The following is a 10,452-nucleotide window of genomic DNA, read 5'->3' on the forward strand; positions in this document are numbered from 1 at the left end:
CTGGGCATGGACTGCCTAACCACGGCCCCAGAAGTGGAGAACGCTATACGCGGGGAGTTAGGAGACAAGATGAATGGCCAACTTCGCGTCTCTCTCCTCGCTGTAAACTCGCGAGAACAAAGAATGGCCGTGGTGGAAATCGATGAACTGCCAGGCCGGACTCTTATTGAAAAGGGGAAGCTGCGAGTAGGTTGGATTATCTGCCGCGTCCGAGAGCGCGCGGATGTCCAAAGGTGTTTCCGCTGTCTGGGGTATGGCCACAAAAAGGCGGCATGCAAAGGCCCAGACAGAAGCAGTTCATGCTGGAAATGTGGTCAGCAGGGCCACATAGCCTCTGCGTGTAAAGAAAGCCCAAGCTGCTACCTGTGCTCGGCAGGAGATGGACAGAAAAATTCCCATCACCTGCCCGGGTCGGGAGCGTGCAAGGCCTTCAGGGATGCCCTTGCTGAGGCTAAGACAAAGCTTGGGAGAATATGATTAAATTTATACAAGGCAATATGAACAGGAGTAGGGTAGCTGATGACCTGCTGGACCAATTGGTTCTTGAACAAAGAGCAGACGCTGTCATCATCAGTGAACCCTATAGAACAAAGGAAACCTGGCATGTTGACCAATCAGAGTCGGCCGCGATATGGATTGCTAACCCCAACCATCGCGCAGAGAGCAGCGGGGTCGGACGCTGCTACGTCTGGGTTAAAATGGCGCAAATCACTCTGGTGAGCTGCTACCTGTCTCCAAACGACACAGTCCCTGTCTTCAGGGGAAAGCTCGAAGACCTTGAAGACGAATTGCGCGATATAACCGGCCACATAATTGTTGTTGGAGATTTCAACGCAAGAGGCGTGGAATGGGGTATGCCCCAAACAAACACCAGGGGAAGACTGGTCCTTGAAATGGCAGCCCGCATTGGCCTGACCATCCTCAACACCGGAACGACCCCTACATATCGAAGGCCGGGTTTTGGATACTCTATCCCTGACATAACCCTGGTCTCAGAAAGCCTTCTTCGAAGGGCTGACGGATGGAGAGTGATTGAAGACCTGAGTGGTAGCGACCACAACTACATCACCTTCCAAGTCACTGCCATCACGCGAGGGCAAACACGTAGTATCCCTCGCAGGAAACCAGGATGGAACCCGTCTAGGGTCGATGTTCGCAGATTCCCAAGGCAATTCACCCACAACGGGAGAGATCCACAACAGGGAGTCTTGTACTAAGCTGGTCGAAGAAACTATCCGCTGCAGTGGTTATTAAGAAAACCACTCTTCAACACAAATACATACGTTAATATTAAAATAGTTCGCTATAAAAACTAAATAACTTCGGTGTCGTCATCTTCATCAGTGTCTTGTAATGAATCTTTAATAAATGACTTATGTTTTAGGTTAAGGTACTCGCTTTGGAATTTTTGTGGAATTATATTTTTATCGCAAAGCGTTTTCAAATCTGCATACTTGATAGATGAAATATTTTGTAAACTACTGTATATAGTTGAAGGTCCTTTATTTAGTAACAAGGAGTTGCGTTTTGTATACATATTCAATTTTTTAGGAATGTTCAAAGTATCCGCACCTCAGCACAACATTAGGATTGTTCTTTACTAATTCCACAGATCGCAATGTTTTGAAGAACAATTTTGATGAAGGCTCAAATACTGCTAGTGAAAACGCTTTCCAGTTCTTAAAATCTGAATGATTCATTCATACAGTTATAACCAGCTGGATTAGTCCTCGCGTTGACAGTGTACCATTCGCTCGGAGCCCAAATATTCCTATTGCGAATAAACGACTCGATTGTGCTATGTACGGAATCAACTGGCATTATTGTATGGTAATAAATATGTAATTTTTATCTTTTGAATACTAGTTGAATTTTCTAAGAAAAATGAAAGTGTTGCAAGCATAGCTCTATTCCGGCTTTGAACTGCACAACTGTCGCAGTATAAACTGATGGATGTATGGGTTTTTCTTTGGTCCACTATTTTTAAATACTGGAAAACTACGGTACAAATCTCGTTGCAAATCTCGTTCTTTGAAAGATTTGTCGAAACATCCGGAGGGATAACTGATCTGTTTGCTTATTAATGCTTTTTAAGTGTTCGCTATAGCATTTGTATAATATTGATACGTTGCGAAATTGCTCTGGAAGGTACAGTTTGTTGCTTTTATTTCGACAGTAAAGGAATAGAACTGCTGGTAGTTGTTCAATAAACGAATTTGCGAGAGCTATCTTATCCTTAGGAGTCCTATTATGGCAAGAAACCACTTTTTTTCGTTATGTTTAGTGTTTTAAGCAAAAACTGTTGGCATACTTTAGTACTTGTATTATTGTAATTTATAACGTAATCATAACTGAAGCGCCTTTTGCTATTTTCTACTCTTTTTTCTTTTAACGTTGCCCCTTTTCATACAAGATAACGGCCATGCCCTTTGACGATTCTTATTGCCCATCCCCCAAAAGTGTTCATTTAATTGTAACCGCCGGTTCTAAGTGAAATTATCGGCGCAAGCATTTCCGCACTTTGTATTAGCACACGGATTGAGTCTTACGGCAGTACTACGTTGTTTCTTCTGTAGAAGACTTTTGGGTAGTGGTTTCGGCGTCTTCCAACCTCGTCTTCCTACACAAGTTTCCTCTTCAACTAACTCTTCAGAAGAATCGGTGTCGCTGTATGGGACTAGTGCGCCTTTAGTTAAGTTCTGCAAAAGCCAAGTATTTTAACACCATATATGTACATTAGACTGCATCACTCCCCATACAAAAAAAATCGGTACTATTTTTCCATTGGAATTATAAAATCTATTATATTTTAAGAGTCCACCAAAATATTTCGAAAAAATATTAAGATTTAAGTGAGCTGTACCAATTTCAAAATACCTCCAAAAATGGAGTTTTTATGAATAAAAATAGTTTCTTGAATTTTTTTTTTTAATTCCCCTCAAATGATAAAACGGTTTAAGCTTAAAAAATTTGCATAAAAATATTTTAAAAAAATTAAAAAAAAATTTTAACGGAATCGTAATGATGGGATTTTTGATGCTGTTTTTTTAACTTTTTTCAAAGATTGGTATTAGAAAAACTTGAATAACTGAGCCTAAACTCTTCTGATTTAGACTTAAGAGGTGTCGGTGCAAAGGTATTTTCTCACCCTTTTCATTTCTTTGCTAATAAACTCATTCAAAGGATGAAAGAGAAAGGTAGGATGAACGAACGTCATTCAAACTTGAATTAAGATGTGTTGGTATTTGAAAAAAAAAAAATTGCGTCACGAATGATATTTTTTTGGACAGAAATAAAAACAGTGTGAAAATACCTTTCTACCGAGATCCCATGAGTCTAAATCAGAATAGTTTTGGCCCTGTTATTCAAGTTTTTCGTAAATCAATCTTTGAAAAAAGTAAAAAAACAGCATTAAAAATCTCATTCTTACGATTCCGTTGAAAATTTTTTAAAATATTTGTATGCAGATTTTTTAAGCTTAATCTGTTTTGTCATCTGAGCAGACTTTTTTCAAAAAGTTCTTTACGAAACTATTTTTATTCATAAAACACTCAGTTTTTGGAGGTATTTTCAAATCGGTCCAGCTGACTTAAATCTTAATATTTTTCCCAAATATTTTGGTGAACGTCTTAACATATAATAAATTTTGTAATCCCGCCGGAAAAACCGCAACTTTTTTTGGTGATGCAGTCTAATGTACATGTATTACATTTTTATCCTTTTAATTAAAGATCTTAATCTACCACAAATTAGTTTACCTTTGTTTTAGAAAAGTCCACATTTTGAAGAAAAATAGAGACGCTACAAAACTTTCACACAAAAATTTAACGATTTCCTCTCTACAATGACAAATTTTTCACGGAGAAAAAGGCTTAACCGACACTTTTCATGATGTATGTACATTGAAATACATCGTTTGAAGGAACTAAATACATACTACTCGTTTAAAAACACAATTTTACGAAATGAAAATTACTTTTTTAAATGAGTTTTTTTTGCATAATTTGGGCCACTGGACAAGAATATGATCTCCTTTATTTTTCCAAAAAGAGCGCAACTCAGAAAAAACATAAGTAACATAATTTTCGATCGAAAGCGATTATTTATTACAGTTAAATTAGGGTCGAATAATGGTAATCTAACGATTTTCTTCCGCAATAGACAACTCTTTCCAATACTACAACAACAATAAAGTTATAACACGTCAAAAACTTAGACGCCAATATCTCAGAAAGAAGTTTTAACCGAAGCAGCTTCTGTTGATCTAACTCATTCCATCTTACTCCTCAATTATTAGAGATAAAACAAAGACAAGTTGATTTTCCTGAGTATTTTTTTTTTGTTTTTTTTTTTAAACAGACTTTAAAAAAAAAGAGCAAACACTTTTTTTGCTAATTTTTACATTCGTAAGTTATTTTATTCTGGGGCGTATGTGGGACCCCATACAATTACTAGGTGGCTGTGTGAAAATTACGTTAGCATTCTTTAATGGCGGTCAAACCCCAGGAAGGTTTTGCTCCCTCGTATCGCAACGTTTTCTACAAAGGGTTAAAGTTCCCCCTTTTTGGTAAAAATTAGTATTATTTTTCATTACATTCGGTTCTCCTTAGAAAAATTTGGCGCTTAATATTTTAGTGGACATTTTAACCATCTATAAGCCTTTTTTTTAAACAGTGGGTCAAAAAGACCCGTTCTGGTTCGAGTTGATGGGTTAAATTTTTGGAAAAAAGTAGACCAAACTTGTTTTCAATATGTAATCCGCAAAAAATCGTATGAACTCCGTAACTTAACATGACGGTTGATAAGAATATTGCAAAAATTTATTGATAGCGACATAAATTATCCCAATAACTTAACTTTTAAAATTTTTTATTTCTTTAAATTTAAATAGTACATACGGATCTGTCCTGCAAAAAAAAATTATCAATTGATAAAAAATAACCAAGTTTTTTGCGGGATTTCTATAAAATATATAACTTGTAGTTAGCTACAAAAAGCTAGCTTGAAACTAGTTGACAAGTAATGCAGGAGTAATGAAGGAGATTGTTTTCTTTAAACGCGTTTTGACAAACGCGTTGAGGACAAGTAAAAGGAAGATCGGAATTTCATATTATCATTTTGAAGTTATGTCTGACGGAGTTCGAATATGGGACCACCTACAGCAGAATATGAAAACAAATATGAAATGTAATAAAGTAAATAAAAATAAAAAAATAAAAATAAAATTAAAAAAAATATTTTATTTTTCCTATTGATATTTTATGTCCAAAAGTAGTTAGTTACAAGTTAGTTACATCTAATGCAGAGGTAAACCACCCTTGACTATTTCGCGGCCATCGCCGTGGAAATATAGTTCGGTTTCGCCAAAGAAAATATACAGATAATAAATGACTTTTAGCTGCTTCCTAATCAACTTAAAGTTAGATTATAGTTAGATACATTTCCTGCAGGGTGTAGACCTCAGACCGTCTTCTGTTCGTCCATCGTAATTTAAACTTAAAACTAGTTCAATGAATAAATTAAATAGAATTATAATCTGAATTGGCTTGGTGAATGCCTAACGCTGACGAGATGACATGATAAGATTAGTAGCCTCATGGCTCTTTGGAATCTACCTCATGGGCAGTAGCGCCGGCGTTTCCAGACGAGCCGGCGTCGCCGCCGCCGCCGATTCTATTTGAAGTTGACCACACCGCCGCCGCAAGACCTGTCGTTTTTTTAATTTTAACTCACCTCCAATCTTTTGCTTTCATCCTTTAACTCTTGTAAATCCTGCTGACTCCGATAGATTAGGCCATTTAGTTGGATTTTTTCTCTATTTATCTCATTTTGCGACTTCTCTGCTGCATCGTTCATCTCTTCTAGCATTTGTAGACGCTGCTCGGCGCTCATGTGCCTATTTGTCATGTCGTTTAGACGACTTTCTAGTTTCAGCAACAACACTTTCAGATCTTCTAATGCTTTGGTGCGTTTATCTTTATCCTTAGACATTTTACGATTCTCCATACGTTGTTGTTGCACTTTATTTGAAAGATTCTGTAGATCCTTTTGCAGCAGTTCCACCTCAAAATGGAAAAAATATATGCTTGTTAATTGAATTGGTTTTGCAAGCCCATTCCAGCTGTACGTATGTATGTACCTCATTTTCCTTCAAAATCGTCATATCGATCAATTTTTGTATCTGCTCTTTAATTTCCGAAGTTTCTTCGTTCAGCACCGATATGGTGTGCTCCACTTCACGATTATTTTTTATAATATTATCCAAATTTGCATCATAACGTTTTTTTTCCTTCAGCACACGCTCCGCCTCCCGCCTCAGATTGCTCAATTCCACTTCGTTGTGTCGCACGTCGCGTTCACGCTGCAACATCTGCTGTACGGCGAGCTTCCATGTTTCTACCATTTGGCGACGTTCCATATGCGCCGTGCGATATAATACTGCTGTACATTCAATATTCTGCTCCAGTGATTTCTGTTCATCATACAATTTCACCAGCTCTTTGCGGAGTTTCTCATATTCGTTATGCAACAGCTGCCGACGTGCATCCTTCTGTCGCGCCAACACTTGATCTTCCTTGAAGTATTTCTCAATCAATTGATAACCCTTGTTGGTGTCCTCCATTGCGTCACGCCATTCGAGCAACACCGTTTTGGCCCATTTTACGCGTGAAGTCAAATCATCTATGGCATTTTTTCGTCTACACAGTTCCTCTGAAAGCAAATGAATGGGAGAATTAAAGTGAGTAAGTGTGGAAGTAAGCATAAGTATGCTAGTGGTCTTACTCTCGGTGGTGTTCACATATTCGTTGTAACTCTCAGTCTCCTTATCGATGCGCCTTATGTCGACTTTCAATTTCGACTGCACACGCTCGGCTACTTTAAAGAGATGTGCCTCAGTGTGAACCTCCGATTGATGCGCTTGCAAAAGTTTCTACAAACAAATTATATAAAAACAAATGTACTTCTATTGTTTAACTATGCTGATACGGAGTCTCCGCCGCTTACCAAATTCTGATTTACACACATTTCAGCATTTTTTGAATGCTGCAGTAATTTCTCTAAACGATCCTCTGTTTGTATATTGGATTCCAATAATTGTAGCTTCTCCTCCACCATTTGCTCCATCTCGGCTAGTATACATAAATTTTCCTTATTGGCCATGGGTATTTCCGAGTTGGGATCCCAACCCATGGCCCGCATCGCTTTTTGAATAATGTCATCTTGTATTCGAGACTCCTCCTCCGTCGTCATTATTCCTAGTGCACCGTTAAACTTATGACAACTGTATTTATTTCGCGTTTACAATAACAATAATAGTTTGAATATTATTTTTATTTAGTCACAAATATAAAGAAAAATAGAGAAAGTTTTATAATTTGGCTGGAATAGTCGACTATCAAATGTTGCATGATGTTTAAAGTGGAAATCCAGTACTGAATTCGGTAAATGCTTTATTTCATTGCGCTTCTACGTTTTATCAATAACAGTTTACGTTATAGCAACATGATTGTTACTACAAATATGTGGATAAGTCTGTAAAACAACCCCAATTTTGCTACTCCAACTTATCAACAGGCAAACAGTTTATTATGAAATACTTTCAGGAGCTGCATTCTATTTACTTGTGGGACTTTTTCGAAAACCTATCCTTCTACATAATAATAATAATAGATTGGCGCTTACACATATGTTAGTGTTTGGCAGAGCTTCTCCCCCGACTGTCACACAAAGCAGAAGGACCTACAGTTTTACCCCGACTCCGAACGGCTATTGTATTTTTATGAGAAGCTGTTTTTCATGGCAGAAATTCACTCGGAGGTTTGCCATTGCCTGCCGAGGGACGACCGCTGTTAAGAAAAAACATTTTTCTATATTTTTTGCGATGTTGCTTTAACCAGGGCTTTAACCAGGGCTTGAACCCAGGCGCTGCGGAGTGGAAGCGCGCACTGCTTGCCACTACACCACAGCGGCCGACTATCCTTCTACATACTCAAAAAAATATTTATATCCTTCTTGGTGAATACACACACTGTGCTATGGAGTAAGCTCCACCTTCCTCCATACTCAACTCAGTTCTTTAAAGAAATCTGAGTGAAATAATCCAGCCGAATATTTACTTCCTTGATTTCTGATAGTCTCACTAGTTTCCGTACTCGCCAAAGAGAATCCAGTGCGCTAAATATCTCCACGTGCGTCCACCTGCTTTAATAGCCAATTTAACCTTTCCTTCCAACGATGAATGCAGAAAATCAGTGGATAAATGCTTTCTCAGATCCTTTACTAATTTTTTCTAGGTGGCAATTAAGGCAATCAACCTATCTACTGAAGACGTATGGAAATCGAGCATATTTATATGCATTGAAGATAACCACGTGTATGGTTAAAGAAATACTAGAAGTGATTTTGGGTAGATCCGAAAAAATCTCCGTCAACCAGAGGGTTTCTAGGTGGGGATATATCAACGAGATCAAGCCAAAGATAACAAAATTTTAAAGGTTTAAGGGATTTGGGTAAGAACACGTAAAGGCGGCATTGAATTAGGGGGACACTACTGAATCGATAACAGCCGCACGAGGTTGCCCCCAGCCGGGGTGTACTCTCTCCCCTTTTATGTACAATGGTTGTAGAAGAACTTTTTCATACTGAACAGCCAAGACTACGCGAATGATCTGGTAAACTGAGTAACCGAGCTGCATGAAGAAACCATCAGCAACCGGGTGCAACAAGCCTAGGTATAACTCAAAAATCGTGGGAAGATAACAGACTAACTAATAATCCTACGATAACTACTATTGTACCGTTCAATCGAAGGAAAATTATGTGTGTTTTGAACTGAGAAGTAAAGTTCCTTCTGCAAAAATTTAACCACTCTTTAAAGATTCTTTATTGCTGCACCCATTGCACTTTCTGGGGTTTTTGGCGGACCTATAAAATGTAGTGACTATGAAAAAATGGTTAAATAAACAATTGGGTATTATTACTGGGATCTCCTAAAGAGAAACAGAGTCTTCCGATCGAAAAATATTGATTTTTAGGAATTCTATACCATTTCTACGAAAAGTTGTTTTTTTCCATACGAAATACATGGACAACTTTGAGCGCTTTTAGCGACCTCTAAATACTTTTTGATTTTAAAATAACATTAACATAAGGTTATACTTTTTTCGTTATAATACGATCCTGGGGTGTAAGAGCATAAAAATTCAGACTTTAGTTTTCACATGCATTTTTAGACCACCCTAACGTACATCCATATGCCTAACCTTGTTCTGTGTGGTGAACTACTCGTACCTAAACAGAGATTAAAACATTTTGCAAAAACCTTCAGGCTTAAGAAAACCGGCGATCAAGAACCTCATTAGGATAGCTGAAGGTACTTAAGGCAGTATGGAGTTTTGAATGAGAAGCATTTTTTCAGTGTATCAATTTTAACATTTCTTGGTTTCATTTTATATTTGTCTAGTTTATATTATTTAAAATATGTGAATTAAACTAGCTATAGATTTATACAAAATTTACAATCGATTTCGTAACTTTTTAGTTTTTAGTATAAATATGTATTTCTTGATCTTACATCATATTGCTTCCAACATCGTCCAGAAGAAATCGTGGAAATATGTTATCTACGCTATCACTACATACTACATCACCCATACTTGACTCCAGCTGTGGTGAATACAACCTCATGTTTTGCAATTTCTGTGTTGGTGAATTGCAATCATCACTGCAGGGGGCCAACGGCGGCGGTGCTACCGCAGAACGCATACTAGAAGGTGACAAGTGTTGACCTTGATTTCCAATACCCATTTTATTACAAGACTCCACGACTATATCATCGATAGCTTTGGTGAGTAGCGCCTCATCGAAGTTGCCATTGCAATCGCTAACAGCGGTAATGGCTGCAATCTCGGCGCTGGCTGGCGAATTCTGTGCATCACCCGTATGTACTCTAGTATTTTCCAAAAATTCTTTGATGAAGCTTTCCGATATATCATCAGTGGTGTGATCATGTGCTTGCTTATTCAAACTCTGTCCTGTTTCACCTTCTAACGGTACAGCATCAACCTCGTCTGACAGACATGTCGGAGGTTGGCACTTGTGTGTTCGCTGGGAGACCTTATAGCGAAAGCTCTTCTGACACACATCACATTTGTAGGGCATAATGCCGGTATGTATGCGTGTATGAACCAAGAAGGAGACACGTTGTCGAAAACATTTTCCTGGAGAAGATGAAAGTTTTGGGGAAAATTAGGTTGTGTCTTACAAATTTATAATGCAATATTTACTTAAAAACGTACCACACACTTCGCACTTAAACGGCTTTTCTCCACTATGTATTCGTTCGTGATTGTGTAGAGTCGAAAGCTCCTTGAAAGCTCGTCCACAAGTTGAACAGACATGTGGCTTTTCATTACTGTGATATAGCAGGTGTTTGTGATAAGATTGCTGAAA

General features: G+C 38.0%; 2 protein-coding genes across 2 annotated transcripts in view; both read right to left on the minus strand.

The window, feature by feature from the left end:
- LOC118746054 (coiled-coil domain-containing protein 39) overlaps positions 1-7,261 on the minus strand; it is a 12,068-nt gene extending 4,807 nt beyond the window's left edge. Inside the window, exons 1-4 of the mRNA XM_036479792.1 lie at positions 7,006-7,261; positions 6,784-6,931; positions 6,140-6,711; positions 5,734-6,063 (exon numbers count right to left, since the gene is read on the minus strand). Coding sequence (XP_036335685.1) covers positions 5,734-6,063; positions 6,140-6,711; positions 6,784-6,931; positions 7,006-7,251 — 1,296 coding nt within the window. The 5' untranslated portion in view covers positions 7,252-7,261. The remainder of the gene's footprint in view (positions 1-5,733; positions 6,064-6,139; positions 6,712-6,783; positions 6,932-7,005) is intronic.
- Positions 7,262-9,382: 2,121 nt separating this feature from the next.
- Positions 9,383-10,452, minus strand: part of LOC118748987 (zinc finger protein with KRAB and SCAN domains 3) — a 1,575-nt gene continuing 505 nt past the window's right edge. The window contains exons 2-3 of the mRNA XM_036483801.1: positions 10,299-10,446; positions 9,383-10,220 (exon numbers count right to left, since the gene is read on the minus strand). Coding sequence (XP_036339694.1) covers positions 9,571-10,220; positions 10,299-10,446 — 798 coding nt within the window. The 3' untranslated portion in view covers positions 9,383-9,570. The remainder of the gene's footprint in view (positions 10,221-10,298; positions 10,447-10,452) is intronic.

The sequence above is a fragment of the Rhagoletis pomonella genome, unplaced genomic scaffold, assembly GCF_013731165.1.
Source record: "Rhagoletis pomonella isolate Grant_MI unplaced genomic scaffold, Rhpom_1.0 Rhpom_scaffold_00001, whole genome shotgun sequence".
Taxonomy (NCBI): Eukaryota; Metazoa; Arthropoda; class Insecta; order Diptera; family Tephritidae; genus Rhagoletis; species Rhagoletis pomonella.